Source organism: Myotis myotis, unplaced genomic scaffold, assembly GCF_014108235.1.
Source record: "Myotis myotis isolate mMyoMyo1 unplaced genomic scaffold, mMyoMyo1.p scaffold_m19_p_12, whole genome shotgun sequence".
NCBI classification, from domain to species: domain Eukaryota; kingdom Metazoa; phylum Chordata; class Mammalia; order Chiroptera; family Vespertilionidae; genus Myotis; species Myotis myotis.
In genome coordinates, this window is record NW_023416316.1 from 37,373,222 (window position 1) to 37,393,837 (window position 20,616).

General features: G+C 40.6%; 1 protein-coding gene and 1 pseudogene across 5 annotated transcripts in view; one reads left to right on the forward strand and one right to left on the reverse strand.

Moving 5' to 3' along the window:
• Positions 1–20,616, reverse strand: part of PCSK5 (proprotein convertase subtilisin/kexin type 5) — a 417,746-nt gene that overhangs the window by 194,215 nt on the left and 202,915 nt on the right. For all 5 annotated transcript variants that reach the window (XM_036330796.1, XM_036330795.1, XM_036330797.1 and 2 more), the window contains exon 10: positions 9,930–10,033. In XM_036330796.1, coding sequence (XP_036186689.1) covers positions 9,930–10,033 — 104 coding nt within the window. The remainder of the gene's footprint in view (positions 1–9,929; positions 10,034–20,616) is intronic.
• Positions 3,550–4,044, forward strand: LOC118667445 (annotated as a pseudogene).

Here is a 20,616-nt window from a genome sequence, read left to right on the forward strand (position 1 = left end):
GTTATGGTTTCTCCAATACTTTGGAGCCCATTGATTGTTTATTGAAATCTAAGCAGTATTACAGAAAAAAAAACAATAACAGAAAACACAACGAAGGAAATTAACCCTTTAACCACAATCATCAGCTAGAATCGTTGACAAATGTAAACTATAACCCAAATCAGATAAGAGACCACAAAGATGAGAATAGAAGTGTTCCAAGAAATGTGAGATATAGTAGTATATCTAATATTTGAAAGTAACAGGGAGCTAGTTTCATTTCTAAGCTATACACAGCATGTTAATGGCCATGACTCATATATATATATATACTCAATTTTTATCATATAAAAATCTTAACAGAATAGTAACTGTTTATTAATCTAATCATAACTGTTATGTGAGAATGATGCATGACAATATAGATGATAATTTTACCTTAGTGCATACTACGTTAAATTCTGTATAGGATACCATTTTCCTCATTCTTCCCTTTGTCCATGCCATGCCAGCAAGGATGGCCTCTTAGCTTTTCCTTGACCCAGCCCGTGTCTATGCTGTATTCGGGCCTGCAATGCTCTACATCTGGCTAGCCATTCGGATTGCTTCCTTGCGCCTCAGGGTCTCTGTTAAATTAGAGGGCCCTTTGCTCACTGTCTGATATTTAAAAAGTTGTAATTTGTCCACACAAATTGTTCATACGAGTTTTACAACAACCCCAAACTGGAAACAAATCCGACCATGAAAAAGCAAATACACAAATTGGGGTATAGTCCAATTATTAAAAACCATCCTATTTAATAAAGAGCTAATATGCAAATAGTCATCACACTTTCATGCCCTCCAGTGCCAGGGACCTGAGGCCATGACCCCCTCCTCCCCCCGGCGCCAGGCTGGGGGACCTGAGGCTGCGCCCCCTGCCCTTCAGGGCTTGATGGGGGTGGGGCTGGCCAGGTATGGCTCTCACGTGATTTCGAGGTCCATGCGGGTGGGTGGGGACTTGACTCTGGGTCCCATGGCATGCCCCAGACTCTGACAGGAGGGAGATTTTGAAATACATTTTACTTATTTTCTTTCATCTCTGACACTTCTATTATAAAGAAAGTGTAAATAGCAATATTAAAATATTTCCCCTAATTAATTCCCTTTTAATGTGCACGAATTTTGTGCACCAGGCCACTAGTTTAACATTAAAAAGGAATGAACCCCTCATATACCTAATGACATGATAAACCTTAAAAATAATATATGGAGAAAAAGAAGCCAGTTTTAAATCATTCTACTTATATAAAAGTCTACAAAAGACAACCTAATCTATAGTGACAAAAAGTACACCTGGTTGCATAGGGTGGGGGTTGTGGAAGCTAAGGGATGAGAAAGGAGCACAAAAGAACTTTCTGGGTGACAGAAATGTTCTATACTTTGACTGTGGTGATGGTTACACGGATGCATACATTTGTATGCTTAAAATGGTGTTTTTTTATTATATGTAAATTTACTTCAATAAAGGTGATTAAGAATGTATATAGATTAACCAGATAAATTTGTTCATAAAGCTAAGATTCAATCCCAAGTATATGACTTGGGAGTCCTTGCTCTGAAATACTATGCTGAGTTTTTGTTTTAAATACATGCAAAACCTCTGGATTTATTTTGATCATCAGTTTATTTTGTTCCCAGAGACACTGAAGCTTGCAACAGATTGATGAATTTTAGAGGGAAGGGGGGTGGCAGGAAGAAATTAACCAAAGAATTTATATGCATATGTACGTAACCCATGGACAGACAACAGTGGGGTGAAGGCCTGGGAAAGGGGCGTGAGCAGGTAGAGGAGGTCAATAGGAGAAAAAAGGGGACATGTGCAATACTTCCAACAATAAAGATAAATAAAAATAAATACATACAAAACCTCAAATAAGAAAACGATTGCTAAAAGTCTCTATAAGAGAATGAGTGTGTATGTGTGTGTGTATTTTGATAAGACTATCCTACTTTAAATTCTTTGTGGGTATCTTATTTTGGAACTGGACTCAGAATCCAGTTATTAGTGATTCAAAGGAATCCATTTCATTACTCATAGTCAGTACACATTTTTGACCTGAAACAGCACTGGCCCTCATTGGTCACCCTCTGAATCACCGGGCTTAGAGCTTGATGAGTTTTATCTTTGCCTAAAATATCAAGATTTGCTACCATTAAGAAGAGCCAAGTTCACTTGCTGAAAGAATTTTTTAAATACCTGGGAAGTCCAGCCTCACTAGAATTTGTAAAATTGAGTGATCACACAAAAAGAGACATCAATTTTCTGTAAGTGTACGGGCTATTGCATATTGTAAAAAATCACATTTTACACTCACAGCTTTTATACTGTATGTTAGTGACTAGAGAGTTGATAGGATGTTGATAACTGCAATCAGTTCAGATTTCTATCATTAATTCCTATGTTGAAGACACTGATTACAACTTTTAAGATTTAGTAGGTCGAATTCAAGGTGACATTTAAACATTAAAACTAATTTTCAAAAAAGAATATATATATATATATAATTGTGCTTGACATGTGGTTATAGTCACTGATATATGATTATGAGATAAACGAGTATTTACACAGATTAGTGATAATTTTATTACAAAATTCCTAATACATTTTCTCTAGCCCACTCAAGGTAATTTAATTATCTTCAACCCCAAACAGCTTTCTAACAACAGAGTTTGCATCTTTATCCTCATTTCGGGGAGCAGACAGTTGTGGTGTCTTCAAATATACTTCTAAGACTCATGTTCGGTGTTTCCCATTTTCAAAGCCATTCTCATTCAACTCAGCCTTCTCATTATGTTACCCACATTCTAAAAAACCAAGTACAAAAACTCCCATTAGCTCCCATCAAAGGCCAAAGAAAATACCAATAGTGGACTCTCTACTAGAATCTAATGGTTCTTAAGACCGTGGCAAAACCGCAAAACTACTCCAAATGTTACTCTCTTCATTAACCAATTATATCTGGTATAGAGGTAGCAGTCAAATAGTGCAAAAGCCATTTTCATTCTAGTTTGTGTGTGAAACCACATGCAAATGTACATATAAAATTATGTACTTGGGGATGAAAAAAGACAATAAAACAAAACATCCCAAAGTGTAACAAACCTACCACTATCGTTCAAAGACCAGCATAGAGAAAACAACGATTCTCATTTGTAGAAAATATGTCTAAACCTCACATATCTGAAGGCATGAGCTGAACACAGATGGGGCAAGTGGGCATTTTGGATACGAGACAAGATGAAGCAAAGTCAAGCTGTTTGCTGCCAGGGCATCTGTATCACTCTCCTACGTAGATGTATACGTGAACTGCCCACCAGGAAAAAGGACAAAGGTGGAATCTCTAAATAATGTGAGGCTCGCATCTTTTTTGTAACTGAGCAAGAAGATAAGCTCATTCTTCCCCCCAAAGGCCTGAGGTGACCTCTGAAAATGGTTCCTATTCACTAGACCCAGAAAACCCCAAGAAATCATGCAAATTAAGAGGCTCAAATCTTCGTGCTCACTTTAAGAACACTGGTGAAACTGCCCAGGCCTTTAAGGGTATGCATATTCAAAAAGCCACCAAGTATCTGAAGGACGTCACTTTACAGAAGCAGTGAGTGCCATTCCGTCGTTACAGTGGTGGAGTGGGTAGGTGTGCCCAGGCAAAACAGTGGGGCTGGACACAGGGTCGGTGGCTCAAAAAGAGTGCTGAATGTTTGCTGCACATGCCGAAAAGTGCCGAGAGCAATGCTGAACTTAGGGTGAGATGTAGACTCTCTGGCCATTGAGTACATTCAGGTGAACAAAGCTCCCAAGATGTGGCGTAGAACCTACACAGCCCATGGGCAGGCGGATTAACCCACACATGAGCCCTCCCTGCCACATGGACATGATTCTTACTGAAAAAGAGCAGACTATTCCTAAACCAGAAGAGGAGGTTGCACAGAAGAAAAAGATATCCCAGAAGAAACTGAAGAAACAAAAACTTATGGCCGGGAGTAAATTCAGCATAAAATAAATCTAATAAAAGTAAAAAAAAAGGAGGAGGAGGAGGAGGAGGGGGAGGGGGAGGAAGAAGAGGAGAGGGAGGGGGGGAGGAGGAGGAAGGGGAGGAGGAGGAGAAAAGCTCATATATACAATGGTCAATAAGTACAAAAATGAATGGTTTTAAGTTAATACATAGTAAATGAGTATGAGTGCATAGAGCATGGTATAAAACGAAATCTTGAAGGAAACACAGGTTGCATTTCCAGTGAGCAAATTTTATTAGGTAGATTCAAAAGCATTTACCCTCTCCCCCCTTTTCTTTGCATTACATAAGAGAAGAACTGCCGATACGGGTTTGGCTCAGTGGATAGAGCATTGGTCTGCGGACTGAAAGGTCCCAGGTTTGATTCCGGTCAAGGGCATGTACCTGGGTTGCGGGCACATCCCCAGTGGGGGATGTGCAGGAGGCAGCTGATCGATGTTTCTCTCTCATCGATGTTTCTGACTATCTCTCTCCCTTCCTCTCTGTAAAAAATCAATAAAATATATTTAAAAAAAAAAAAAGAGAAGAACTAAGGGCTCATTTCTGCAAATGAGGCTAGGGCTGGAGTGAGGCATCTGATTCTCTATCAGCTCTGACACTGAGCAGATGGGTAGCATTTCACCTTGACCTTTCTCCAAAAACATGATGTGCAGATTACCCATTAAGGCCCATTATGTGGCTTTAATCATAGCTACCAACATCATATCAACATTCGAGGCAGAGAAGATGACATAGTATTTATAGAGTGAAAGAATAAAATGTAGCTTAGCTTTACCCTTCCAAGCGGTAACACATCAAATATCGCTTTATACACCCAAACCACATTTCAAAATCTCTAGTTTCAACGCACGGCATGCTTAATGGTTACAGCACTTCTATTTTTAATGTGCTACAAACTTATTTTACAAACTAGTTACAAAGCAAGACAGGTAGGTATTAAAAATGTATCGGAACATCTTACAATTACCAGCCCTACCAGTGCAAATAAAATGATGGCAACGAAAGGTAATAAAGGTTATTAAAAGTTAAGGCCTTGGAGGCTAAGAAGTCATGTTAGACTGTCAATTGTTTTCCCATGGTAGGAAATCAGTTAGAAAATTTAAAAAAAAATCTAGTAGTTTAGTTGTGGTCAAAGAAAGAGTCAGTGGGGATGGGGAGGTTTCAGCAACATGCTGGTAGAAAAAAAGAGACTTACATAGTCTGGGAGGGCAGTGAAATGGAAGGCGTGGTAACCTCGCTCACTTAGTTGTCATTGTTGATTTTCAATGACATTTTTTTCATTCTTTCGCCTAGTAAAGATGACAGAAGGTCCTAATTTATTATCTGACATCTATTCCTGCTCCTAGATTTAAGAGCATTTAGCTGTATACAGTCATATAATCCAAATACAGACACTTTGAAAAAAACTAAAGCACGGATGTTGCACGCATTCAATTATAATTATAACTGTACCCGCAAACCAGAGATAAGGATGGGGTTGGGGTGGGGGGTGGTGAGAGTCAGCTCACAGCCTAGGTGATTGGGGGAGAGAGGGACCCTCTGATTAAAGCAGTAGAAAGAAGGGGGTAGATTACCACAAATAGCTAAGTTCTTCCTGAAATAATACTAGCTACGCATTCTTGAAGAATGCAGAATTAAAGTCCTCAGCATGGCTCTACATATCCAATGTACACACACAGAGCTGGTCCAAATGGCCATCACACGTCACAGTGGTGTCTACATTAGACGCTTTGTGCAGCTGAGCTTAGGATACATTTTATATGATGGGAAAACTACAGTCGACACTTAATTAACATGACCTGGTAGCTCACTGGGGCTTGACTGGAGGGGAAAAAAAGGAGCAGTGCCAGTCCGCTTCTGTATGTGAATCCTCCCATGGCCGGATCAGATCAGGCAACATCGAGGCCGGATTAGATGGAGCCACGTCACGGGGCCTCTGACACTTCCTTCTACTTCATGCAGCCTGGGTTGGGCTAGCATGCTGAAGGTGCTCAGGAGATAGTTATGAATAAATAAACTAAGGGACCACATAAGTTAAACTCTACGAAGAAAACCACCCAGGTCACAAAAGCCCTTGCTTCTACAGCGGATTTGTACATTTTAAGGAGCACAAGGGAGTAGGGAGAGGAAAGAAAAAAACAGAAAAGACTTTTCATCAGAGGAAAGGGAAGGGATCAAAGGCAAAAAAATAATACTGGGGGAAAAGCCACACCAAACAATTAAATGCCAAGTCATCTCCTGGCATTGCAAATGCTGGTCAGTAGCAAAACACTGGAATTTGGAGTTTAGTTCTGCAGTGGTGCCTATCACATCTGTTCATCTGGTCTCACACAAATACTTTCCTATTCTCATGCATAATATCAAGTATATTCTTTAACAGGTGCATGATACTTATTTATTTATTCCATTTATTTTTTAAAAAACTACATCCAGAGGGCATTTAATGTCAAAAGGTGTCTGAAACTTAGCTAGAACAATCAAATTAGTGTTTAGTCAGTTTCTATAGGTATGTACTCACTGTTCTATGTTTATTTTGAAAACCAAATCCTCAAAAATAAATAACACACTCATCTCATCTATACTCTAACAGGTAGTTGATTATAATAATAATAATTATTATTATTATTATTACTAAAGAAGCAGCAGGATAGAATAATTGTTCCGTTAGAATGGTTAAAAATTAAGGTACCATTAGCGTAATACATGGCTGCCACCTCGCTCCCTTTGCTGTGAACACTCACTGCGGGACTGTTGATAGAGGGCGCCTACAGCGAAAGCACAGGGAAAGGAGGAGGAGGTTTCGTGCACCTGGTTCATCAGTACGCAACTCCAGGGCAAAGCCTCTCCGAGAAACACATACACGAATTGGTTGCGAGCCACAATTTTCACTTTTTGCAAGGCCAACCTCCTGAATGAGAGCCTGCCCATGCCAGTCATCAGGAAGCCAGCGGCTGCTTCTGGGGGGAATCTTGTCCATTTTCCAAGTCCCAACCCACATGAGTAACGATGGATCGAGTCTGCCTCGGGGAGAGGCCTCAACAACCTAGATCATCTGTTCTCTGCCTCGCAGGGCCCACATATGGGTATGTCTGAAGAAATGTGAGAACTCTGTGTGAAATGGACTTGGCAGTGTTTGGTAAGAGGTTACTCTTTAGGGTGTTCCCTTCTCTACCGTTACCAGTGATAAGTAAGATTCTCAAGTTTATCAATGGCGAGACCCCAAACCAAATTGGTTTCTACTCTGAGCTGCTTTGATGAGAAGGAAATTCTGATGTTGACACTGACTGTACCTACTGTAGAAGAACACCTACCAAGCAATTTGTGAAATTATTCTCATTTAAAAAAAAACAAAGTGAAATTGCCCAATATGGCACCAAAGCAAGCCCCGGGCAGCACAGGTGTTTTGCAGTCCATTTCATGCACATCCCACTGGGCGTCGGGACTGAGTGCTTGGGAAGAGGGAGAGCACCCGGGGCTACACGCTTCTGTTTGGAGGCCACTTCCCTTTTCTTGTCTAAGGAGGAATGTTTGGCCATGTGTTCCTGCTAAGGAAGGTCGGCAAGAGCCGGCTGACCTAATTTAAAATACGAGCTCTCGCTGGGCTCTTGTTGCACGGACCTCTTCCAAGAATTAGCTATTTTTTTTTTTTTTTTTGGTTCGTTCAGTTCTTATTTCATAAGAAGTCAGCCCATCTTTCTCCAGTCCTAGTGACCTGCATTCTCTCCTTCCCCCAAGCACATGGCTTCCCCTGCTAGCCTCTGTCTTAATCACTTTTATTTGTGGGACACTAGGGAGGGAATGGTAATGCTTAGAGTAGGAAAGAAAATCACTCCTTTTTTTTTTTTTTTTGGAAAAATTCTTATTATTATGATCATGTTTAGATGAAATATGGGGCTTGCCATCAACAAAATTACAAAACAATTCCACTGGGAGTCCAGACCGTTCAGGGTAATTCATCTATGAAAAAGCGAACTTTAATTGTTACTCTTGGCAGCAAGCTAAGAAGAGAGTGAAATATTATACTAAATATTGCCACGTGCAACAGTAAAATGCTCTCTCCTCCCTGCCAGCAGTAGTGGACAGCCCCCTTCAGAATCGGGTTTGGATCTGGAGATTTAGTCTAAATCCTCCGTTTCCCCCTTTCCAAAACCAACAGAGGTTTTCAAAAGAGTTGCGTTTTTTATTAGAACCATTTGCTCTTTCTAAGTTGCCAAAAAGGAATAAGTAAAACTAAGACTTTTATTTGGGCTAAAGTTGATTCCTCAGCTTCGTGGAGGTCAATGTACTTAGTCTGTGAACTTTCTGCTGAGAAGTTCATTGCAGTGTTGAACCAGCCAAACTTAAGTTTTGGTCCCTCCCCGCCCGCCCCCCGCCCCCATCCCCACCCAACTCTACCCTCCAGCCTCATGGATTTATATAGTAGGAGTTGGGAGCATGTGGAAGCTAATCAAATGAAACAAACAAGTGGCAAAATAACTGAATGTCAAGAACAATACAAATTTAAAGTATTACAATTGCTATTTGGGGATCGAGTGTTCTGATTTGGGCTTCAGAGAATGTGACCCCGACAAATACAACTTTTTAGATTAAAAGCTCATTGAACACTGCTGTGTTATATAGTTTATAAGCATGGAAAGGTATTCGATAATACTCAGAAACAAAGGGATATTCTTTTTCTAAAAACAGAGGGAAGTCTTCAGTGAAGATGTTAATCAAATAACTATTTTATATGGACTGCCTGCCTCGTATATTTATAGGTGTTGGCTAAGCATGAGACAATAACAAGCTATTTGCACATAATTTTTAAATTACATTTCCAGCATGAATATTTGCATACATTGGGTATAATTCACTAAGGCCATATTAAAATCATATGTAAGATAACATATGTATAATATTATTCAGCTTCTAAAATGGTTAAGTTGCAGAAGTTAGGGCCCAGAAAAATTAAATGATTTGTCCAGGATTATTTAGCATGCAACCAATGATCTGAAGACCAAAAGCTCAATTTTCAAGTACATATTTCCTATGCTATGAAATGTTTTTCATCCATAGGAATATATCATGATAATAAGATTATTTGAAAGTAAATTTAAGTCAAAGATATGACAAAGAGTAATCTTTGTTGAACTTAAGTTAATGGATTAAAACTGAGGTCATCTGAAACGTGAGTAAATTGAGTAAACTTTAGGACATCCGCTTTACCCAATTATTTCCGTTTTGTTATAATATGTTATGAATGACAACAAACACAATGGCTACCGTTAATAAGACAGTTTGAGGAAACTATAATCTCTATCAGTCATAGGGAAAATACTTAGCTCTTAAATATATTATGCACAATTTCATACAGATGCACATTATAAAGTTTCATAAGAACTTTTAGTTTATATAAAGTAATGCTTTAGAAGTATGCCTGTTTTTCTGTTTGCAGAAGGTGCAAAAAACAAAACAAAACAAAAACAAAATGTATAGAAAGCATGACCCAGCAACTAATAGTACTGCAGTCAACAAAATATACCAATTATTATTTAAGAGAAGGTAAATAACTACAGAAGGTGAGGAATTTTAAATACATTATTACAAATAGCACTCAGATAATCAATGTCAGAAAATAAACCAATCAGGAGCTCCATAGGTGACTATACTTGGGAGTTGGTTATCTTTTAAGAAATTAACATATGACGTGGGAAGCCAAGGACATCTGCCTTACGTGTATTATTTAATTTTTTTTAAAAAAGAATCTGCCTTTGATTTATCAAAAGATCTAGCTCTCCATGTGTTAGCACACAATTGAAAGTTTCTTTTGAGGCATTCTAGTTCCTGCTCTCCTTTTAATATGGGGGGGAAAAGAAAAATATTTTGCCTGTGACAGAATATGAAAGAAGTTCTCACCCTTAAAACCAGCAGCATTGGTTTTCCAGTCATTAGCGTTCAAATGTCCTGCACGGGAAGTCCTGACAATAACATGCTGCACGTCTCTCCAGGTCAGAAACGGACTGGGGAAAGACAAGGTAAGAATCATTGTACCAAAAAAAGAGAAAAAGATGGGGGAAGCAGAGTCACAAGCAAATTTAAAAAGCAAAAGCAAAATGGCAAATTACTAAAAACAAAGGGTCAGCGATTTGGGTTTGGGCTAAGCAAATGCCAAATGCTGCTCTTGTTCTCAACATGGAGAAGGGACATTCGTCTGAGGGAGGCAGATCATGTAACCTTAAATTTATAATGAATAGTGTGGGATTAGCCAGTGTAATTTCATTTTGAAAAGGGGGAGGATTTCCAGTTTCCTCAACAAAACGGCTCCCAATTCTGGCCCTGCTGTCCTTTTTGTAAAAGCTCGCAACATCATTGGAAAATTACACTAAGCTCATGTCAAAACTGAAGGCCTCGGGAACATCCCTCGTTCAGATGTAGAGCCGGGCAATTGCTTTGTAATCTAACAAAGAACTTAGCAACGTTTAACACTCTGCACGCATATGTGGGATATGGAAAAATGGTCAACGAAAACCAACAAATCCCCATTTTCAGCCTCTTAAAAAAAGAGAATGCGGTACAAGGGCCCAACACTGGGTTCCAAGTCACAGACAGTGATGGGGGATTCTGAATTTGCAATAAGTAGTTATAATATGAAATTATTGGGTACCTATTTGTCATGGCTCTCAGCACTGAAAAGGACGACTATCGAACAAAAGATACTTTCTTTGGAGAACTGCAATGCTAATCTAAACACACAGCAAACAAACCCAAATACATAGTCACAGAGTTTTATTCTTTTGTGAAGAATACGGAAATTCTGGATGGCCTCTGACTCAGTGCATGCATGGAATTCTAATCGGGACACTTGTTCAATTTACTCTTGAATGTGAGATACGACAATCTCTTAAGTAGGAAATACAATCATTATCTTGCAACTTGTGCAGTTATTTTCTTTCTTGTCCACCACCGTCATTTTAGAAGGATATTTGTAAAGGATGGATCAGCACATTTGGGCAAGGGAGACAATGACTCACTGCCTTCCTTGAGGTGTGACAGGGGCTCATGGCAGACTCTGTGCCCTGTCACATGCACACGGGTGAACACTGGCATGTGCTAGGGAGCAGGAGAGTCTGGAATCTTACTTGTAGCTAATTTTCTTTTTATTTATTTAATTTTTCCAATTACGGTTGACATTCAATATTTATATTAGTGTCAGGTGCACAGCACAGTGGTGAGACAATTATATAATTTAACAAAGTGATTAACCCCAATAATTCAACTGTACCTAATTTTCAATGCTTCACTTTATACTACAGTTTCCCTACCACAACCACCGCGTACACGTTTTTGTGGGTGGTCTCCTAACGAGAGGAAGCCCAATGTTCAGATTCCGGCTCCTTCTTTTCCTTCCGATGTGAAACTGACTTCCCAAAGTTTCCCCACTTAGAATGTGGATGCTAATGTCTACTTTACTTCATCGTACCGACAGAATCAAAGTAATGCCGAGTACTTAACCTATTTTTCTAGTGCATAAGAAGTACAGAAGAAGTGGTAGGCAGTACAATGTTTTGCTAAATTACGAACCACAGCTCCTACTTGGTGGCTTGAAAATGAATAATACTGGAAGATGAAAGTCCTACAGAGGTCTGATGCCTATTTTTTATGACCTCTGATTAAAAATGAAAGGCAAGTTATGACTCTCATTTTCAAAGTTTTCAGAGGGGGCAAGATTGGATCTAGACTATTTTGTAAGGCTGCATTAACAAAAGAACCCAATATTAAGGAAATTAAAACCCAACCACATGAATTTTTAAAATACGAGAGCAATGCAAACATAATCACTGCGTTTTGTTTTAATACAATACTCGTTAGGAACCAATTTAGAGCCCGATAAGGCAGGAAACTCTGAAGAAAGGGAGGGAGGCTGTGTGATGCATCCCTGGAAGCAGGGGAGTTTTGCTTCTAAACCAAATAGCACGCTTTGGCCCTCTGCTGACGAATATGGAATCCACAGAATAATTCAGTAGACTCAATGCACCACTGCAAGGAAAATTAGGAAATGAATCAAGGGGCAATTCTGAATGTTAGTCTCAAGGTAAGATGTTCTAGCTCTGCCTGAGAAGTGATGCCAATCTCCTCTTTCCCCGTGTAGTTACTGGGTGAGGGGCTAAAGCAACAACAACAAAAGCTCAGTCTGGATAAACATTCCAGCCACTTATTTATGGTAAAGCAGAATCCGTGAAAATGTTTTTATTTTCTCATGAGCAAATGGCAAGACACCTAAAATTATACTAGAATTTGACAAACATGTCTAAGTCAACCTAGTGATTTTCAAATAATATTTAACGCACAGTTAAAACTTCCATATTCTAAATCTTATCCTTTGGGGGAACAAGAGAAGAGAAATAAGTTTCCCACATTACCCTCTGCACCAAGGCAAGCATCCTCAGAAATATGAAGTACAAGGTTTTGACTTTTGGGAACCTGAGCACTAAAAATAAAATAATAGTAACAGGACAGGGAAACTGTATTTTGTACCCTAAGCAGTCGTATTCAGGCAGACTCGGGAAGCCTTCTGCATTCAACTCAGCCTGAAGAAATGAGTTACTTGCTCTCATGCTGAGTTGCAAAAGCTAGTTCTTCTCGAAGTGCTTACAATTAGAGGGAAGAAATTAGCTTCAGGAAATTGGAACTACACAGGGAACGAAGCAGGCATTTAGAAAATCCTACTCAGAAATGATTTAATTTCTGCGGAGATCATACAACTTCAGAAATGATTTAATTTCAAAATTTCCTGAATTTCAACAAAATAAAGTGAGGAAGATAATATGGAAAACCAGCGGATTTGGACTCAGTGGTTTCTCTACCTGTGGAAGGGTAACCAGCCCAGGCAAAGGCCATCAGGGAATCTGCTATCCTGAGAGAACTTTTATTGATGGAGAATTCTGATTCGCGTTTTATAACCCATGCATAGTTATGCTCACAGGGATCACGTAGAGGCAAAGAAGTCCAACTATCAGACATCTGGTAAACCACAGACAGAGTGAAAGCAGAGAAGTTCCAGGAAGTGTGCAGTTCACAGTAGTAGTGTAGGACCCCCTAGCCCTGGGCCCACGCTTCACTGGCCTCTAAAAACCAAGACCCCTTGCACCTCCAAGAAGAGGAAGACGGAGCACCAAGAGCTTTGGGGCCAGCAATGATCTAGAGGCTACAAGTCTAACCAACATGGAGAAAAAGAACAAGTTTCTCTCAGCCCTGAGTACGGTAACCACTGTCTCATAAGAAGTTACAAGCAGAAATGTCACACATCTCTCATGTTTCTTCTTGGACTTACTGCAAATTACCCGTGGATGATAATATACACAAAAAGGGTAACATTTATAACTGCCTGTACATGTGACCTTTCAAGGCAATAAAACACACACAATTTTATGGGGATTCTTGTATAGGTAATTTTATCCTGTTAGGAAGTTTTGCATCCTTTAAGGACCTTGTAATAATAACCAACATTTAGTAAGCACTTGGTCAGGTCCAGGTACTGCATGTGGGTCTGTGCATTACTATAGTATAATTTGAAAAAATTGTATCATATAAGTAAACTTTTATTCCCATTTCATAGATGACAAAACTGAGGTTTTGAGCTACACACAGTAACTCAAGTACGTACAGGTAGTAAGTGGTAACGCTATAATTCAAATGAGCTATACTTGGCCCCAGAGTGTATGCTATCAGTCACTATTTAACACCATCTCCAGATGGACCCACACAGGTGAAACTGACATACACACCGTGGTTTGTCAGATGGGTCTTTGACAACTGGATCAGGAAGCCAAGTGTACTATATCATGTTCCCATGGCCACACCCTTTTTGTACCCACAATGTCTCTCTCTCTCTCTACTCACTTGTCTAATTTTTACCATAGAATTCAGGAGATTCTTGAGTCTTAATTTCACTTTAAGGTTCCAATAGCCCAACATGAGCACACCCCATCAAGGGTAAACAGACAGATATAAAGTGAGGAAAAATCATCTTATTTTAAAAATATAATATTTGATTCTTATACTATGTCATACCATTATTCCATTATTTCCTAATGTACTGTTGTGACCTTGTCACCTTGCCTGACAAGCTCACAGTTTGATGTGGTTTACAGCCTGGTCAGGGAACTTCAACTGGACCTCATCCCAAAGCCCTTCTAGTTTCCAGCTGCAAAAACAGGGTAATTGAGGACGCTCACACTACCTGTTTTCATTACATTTTTGCTCTGAGCAGTTCACAGTATTTCATGGGTCCATCAGTGGGTTTAGAAGAAGTAGGTCTATCCTGAAAGAGATATTCTATCTAGCTCTTTTTGTTGGGTTTCTAAGTATCACTGCTAACATTTAAATTAAAAAAAAAATCACTCCCTAAGAGTTTCCCCAGACAATTCTGCACATGTGTGAGTGCTGGAAATAAAACTGTACTTGGTGGCCCTTAAAAACAAGGACCAATACTGAATCTTGAGTGACTGACTCACCTGCATTAACCAAAAAGAAAAAAAAAACACCAAAAAACCACACACACAAACAAACAAACAAACAAACAAACAAAAATCTAACCTTCCCCTCACCACCAATGGTTTTATAAACATAAGCATTTAAGGGGCAATTGAGAAAAAGGACAACAAAATTACATCGTAGTACAGAAAATGAATGTATCAACAACAAACGGAATGACAGCAATTCCTGATACTGAAACTGTTTCCTAAACAGGACAATCTGCTTTAAATACAAGAGTGATTCTGCCTAATGCAATGATGGGCAATTGCGTGGACCAGACCTGTGGGGAAATTGCATGACCAATCAGTGGTCATCCAAATATCCAACTTACTAAGTGTTCAACAAAATATCTAAGACAAAACCAGTCTCCTTTTATGTTTCTTAAGACTGTAAAATAGAAGTGGGAACAAGTAGCCAGAAAAATGATATCATTGTAGAGACGCTAAGTAAGTCACTATTTATGGACAAAGAATTGGTGAGCTGGAACAACACAGATGAGGCAGAAAGTGTTTAAAGCATGCTGAGATTGGTAAGAGCATTAGTCTGGCTGTAGCCAGTGCATGCCAATGATGATTCAAGAATTATATGTGGACCATCCCACAGAGGAAACCAACCTTCTCTTGTTGGTTAATGAAGACCCGGAAAGGACTGTCATTCCCAGTGTGAGCAGGAGTAGATATTGCTAATGGGAGTGCATTTGTTTTGTTCTGGGTTCTATATTAATCCAAAAGTTCCAGGACTAAAGTGGGGCTGTAATACAGAAAACACAGGTAACAATACCTCCAGGTTTAGAAATGTGACTTGTATGGGTATCACTGGACACCTACAAAGGACCCTTTTGCTTTTTTGTTTCTGTTTTGTTGTTGTTGTAGACTGTCCAGCACTTGGCATGAAGAAATATGCAATTTTAAACTAACTGACCTGGGTCTATAAGAAGACACCGTCATTCCCATTATTTCTATTTCTCATTTAAATCTGTTCTCAAAATAATAATAAATGGAGTCTCTACTCACATGAGAAGGGTGTAATTATGCATGAGAGTCAGGAAGACGAGTTAAATCAGGACCTGCTACCTCATAGTCCTATAACCCTGGGCAATTTACTGAATCTCCCTGGGACTCAGTTTTCTCAACTGAAATGTGGAGACACACTATAAAATGGTTGTGAGAATTTCAGGGAATAAAATGCCAGGCACAGATAGGCTCCCAACGACAACAGTCATTATGACTTACCAAAATGAATAACTTTTCATCTCAGAATTGGAAGGACCATTTCTGAATTTATACTAGCCTTTGACGAATCCCTACTTAATTACGCTTTCTTCTATGCTCCTAAACTTTAATAGTATGTTTTTTTTTTAGCTTCTGTAACACACGAACAAAAATAGCATTTTCAACAACTTGGTATAGCTTTGTTTAGTGAAATAATAATGCTGTTAAGATCTGTCAAAAAGATAGGTGTTAACAAGCCAGTGGCGTAGGTGGGAAGCTGACTGGCTGAGGAAGAAACTGTCTGTACCCATTGCAACAAGTCCTCTGCTTGTGGCAGAGCCTCCCACTTGACAGCGGTCCCTGATGTGAGGCAGAGGATGGAGAGGGGGCGATGGTCTTTGGTTTGATAGCGGAGTGCTTTATGGCACCACATATTACGAGGATTTTGTGCCTAATTATGCACATCACTGAACTGCCTGACGGAAATGTTTTTGAAACTTCTACACAGTTCAGGGATTCGCAGAGTTGAAGCCTTGGCTGTACGTCTGTTATTACTATTATTCTAAATCACAACGTTTTCCTTTTTTTAATAGTTGATACAAAGAATTAAAATAATGCTTTTCTACACACTTATCAAAGCATATTTTTTAAACAAGGATTTTCAATGTCCTGCTTTAATTTTAAACTTTTAAATGAAAATCACTAAGCATTTTGGATTCTAGAATTTTAAGTAAATGTTATTCTATTTAGAAACTCCTGGTTTATTATGTCAACTCTGAATAGTCTTTCTAATTAGACATCAATAGTAACAAAAATATATTTTTTTAAATTACAGGTTGTACATACACACACACACATTCACACACATGCAGAGGAAAAGATTGACTAAGATTAAGAGAAAACAATGACAAAAATATGGCTGATGTGACTGGAATGAGAAAATAATTTTTAACTGCGACACATTTTACATTAAGAAAACAAAGCTGACTTGTCACTTCAAGGAAAGAAGAGGGAGGAGGATTAACAACCTCCCCCCCAAAAAAATCCACCTCACCTCTGTTTCCCTGTCTGTGTCCTGAATTAAAGACCCAAGATATTCATTGGCTAAAAAAAGCAGGCACATAGTTCTCTACTGGACAAGTCTCCCTTTTATATTTTCAAGGCAGCCCACACATTTATTCTGGTATCTCTCCCATCCCTGTTTTCAGAGTCTCAACTCCAGAAAGTATGGCGGGAAATAAGGGGCAAATTCCAGTGTTCTTTTTCATTGTCTCTCCTACTCTGAACGTTGAGATGCCAAAATCATGTTTTCCCAAACACCCAGATAGTGAGTGATTGGATGCACAGGAGAGAGTTCTGACCAATAAAACACAAGTGGAACTCTACTGGGCATTTCTGAGAAAGCCTCTGTGTTCCTGCTTTAGGGACTGCCTAACCCTCCTTCATCCTTTCCTTCTTCCTGTTACCTGAAGGTGGCTACGAGGGCTGGAGCTGCAGCAGCCATCAAGAAAAGATGAAGAGAATGTCATGGACGCTGGCATCGATAGCCTTGAGCTTCTGAACCAACACCTTGATTTGGGGATTTCCTGTTGTACCAGCCACACTTTCTTGCTGCTGAATGTAATTCCTCAAAGATGTATCTCCAAAAGTACGGAGTATTAGATAGTATTTATTGAGTGTACCAGGCATACTGTGAGAAGTACTCTATATTCATTATTTCATTAATTTCTCATGACAATTTTGTGAGGTACTATTATTACTTTCATTACCAATATAAGGACCACCAAAGCACAGAAAGTTTAATGACGCCACTCAGGGTCACATGACTAGCAAGAGCTGGAACTAGCCACGGGCAGTCTGACTGCGGAGCCCTAGCTCTGACCACCGCCACTGTCTTGTACTAGAGGGGCCGCAAAGGGAAGTCAGGTTAGCAGGGCTTTATGAACTGGCCCACAAACCTCCAGCTTTGATAGTAGGATAGGAAGTGATACCATCCTCACCCAGCAGATTCATTGTGGAGGGATGTCTGCCAGAATCTCCAAATTGACTAGGGGTTTTGCCCATCATCCCACCCCTTCCAACGGCAGAGGTGCGTAGATCTGTGCTTGGATGCTGAGTAGAGCAGGGACAGCACCACACAGTGTATGATGCCAGAGTTTCTCATTGAGAATGAATAATTGAAAGGAATAAAAAAGCCAAAATTGGAGACAAAGGAAGAAAGAAAGGAAGAAAAGGGAAAACACATAAAAGGAGAGTACAAGGGACAGGAGAAAAAAGGCAAGAGAAAGAAAAAGAGAGGACAGCAGAGAAGAAAAACAATACTGTAGAGCTTATGGAAAGAAGAATGCAGAAAAAAGCAGTACGTCAATAAATAAAGCAAGCTGAGATGGCAAACTGGAAGCCGAGAGCAAGGAAGATTAAAAGGACTGTCGGGTGGTATTAGCAAAAGCAACGTTTGCATTGGAGAAAGTAAACTGATAGGGGTATGGATATTGTGGAAAATTGAGTTAATGGTGTGGAAGATAATGAGAACTTCCAGAACGTGTTTTTAGGAAAATAATTAAGAAATGGCAAGGAAAGACAAGACGATAGATTTGGAGAAAAGAAACAGAAGCCCATTTTAGGACAATAGCTTTGTCTTCCTCTGAGGACTACCATCTGCTGAGTCTTTACTGTTTATTCACTAGGTGCTCTCCTGGGTGCCCTACATCGTACATTACTTCACTTAACGCACACACAAAATCCCATGAGGTAGAGAGCATTATTATTTCCATTTTATAGATATAGAAACTAAAGATTGGGAAGGTTAAATATCTTTTCCAAGGCCAAAACAGGGAGAACCAGAACGGGCTTTGAAGCTAGGTCTCTCAGACTCCAGGGCCCAATCTCTGAAGTTTCATGGTAGATTTTGCTAGTAATTCCAGTTAGGCTGAAAGGACTCAATATGTTTCTGGAAATATTAAGACTTGTACCCCTTGGACTCATCCTTAAACATATATATTTCCATTACAAATAAAAATAAAAAATATCCTAAGAACTGCTTTTCAGCATAAAAACAAAACAGGATTTCTGTCCTAAGATTTTCTCTGCAAAGCTAATTTCAGCAGACAATGAAAAGAACAGTTAAGCTATTGGAAGGAATCAAACTCAAGAATTTTATACTAAGCTCCTTGTCCTTCATGAGTAAATGCAGAAGACACATCTGCAGGACTGAGAAAGTATATGAATCCACCTCTCTACAAACACACACTCTGCAAGACACAGTAAAACACAAATAATTTAAAGACCCATTCCAGGAGACGAATAAATAAGTCAAAATTAAAGACCCTAGAATATGCAGTTGCTACGAACAAGCTACTAATGATCCTAAGATAGATTACACACAGAGTTAAGATTTAATAATTGAAAGAATGGTAAGAAATAAATGAACTAAAGTAGTCCGTTGCATAAATCCAGATTATAGCATGAAAGATGGAGAAATGAGTATAAATAGAAGTGGGAAGTAAATGTAAGCCAAGTTTACATAGTGAGGAGTGAAGGGGATAACTTCCTTATTATAAAATACTAGAGGCCCGGTGCACAAAAATTTGTGCACTGGGGGGGGGGGGGTCCCTCAGCCTGGCCTGTGCCCTCTCGCAGTCTGGGACCCCTCGGGAGATAACTACCTGCTGGCTTAGGCCTGCTCCCGGGTGGCAGAGGGCAGGCCCAATCCCTAGGTGCAGCCCCTGGTTGGGCTCAGAGCAGGGCTGATTGGGGAGTTGGGGCGCCGCCCCCTGTCATGCACAGAGCAGGGCGGATTGGGAGGTTGTGATGCCACCCTCAGTCATGCTCAGGGTAGGGCCGATTGGGGGGTTGGGGCACCACCCCCTGTCACACTCAGGGCAGGGCCGATGGGGAGGTTATGGCTCTACCCCATCACACACAGAGCAGGACCCGTGGGGGGCGGTTGGGGTGTTGCCCTCTATCACCCACAGAGCAGGGCCGATTAGGGGGTTGGGGCAACGCCACTGTCACACTCAGTGCAGGGCCAATGGGGAGGTTATGGCTCTACCCCGTCACACACAGAGCAGGGCCCGTAGGGGGCGAGGGGGTTGGGGCGCTGCACCCTGTCACACACAGAGCCGCAGGGCGATCAGGGGGTTTGGGCGCTGCCCCCTGTCACGCTGATCCCAGTGCCGGGAGGCCTCGCGGCTCCGCTGATCCCGGTGCTGAGAGGCATATTACCCTTTTACTATATAGGACAGAGGCCTGGTGCACGGGTGGGGGCCGGCTGGTTTGCCCTGAAGGGTGTCCTGGATCAGGGTGGGGGTCCCCACTAGGGTGCCTGGCCAGCCTGGGTGAGGGGATGATGGCTGTTTGCAGCTGGTCACACACCCTTCAGGGTGGGGCTCCCCAATGGGGTGCCTGGCCAGTCTGGGTGAGGGGCTGAGGGCTATTTTCAGGCTGGCAGGTGACTGAAGCTCCCAACCTGTCCTTTTTTCCTTTTTTTTTTTTATTCTGGGCCAGCTTTAGCTCTGAGGCTCGGCTCCAGCTATGAGACCTCCGCTGCTGAAAGCAGGTTTCTGGCCTTTGTTTACCTTCTGTATTTGAAACAATGTTGCGGTCCTGCTGGCTGAAGCCCGGGGTTTTGTTTAGTTTCTATATTTGTTACAATGTTGCTTAGAGTGCAGCTGAGAGGCCGGCAAGGCAGGCAGGGAAGCTTGGCTTCCTCTGTCACTGAAGCAAGCAAGCCTCCCCGCTCACATCAGCTGCCAGGCTGCCGGCTGCCATCTTGGCTGTAAGTTAATTTGCATATCTCCCTGATTAGCCAATGGGAAGGGTAGCAGTTGTACGCTAATTACCATGTTTCTCTTTTA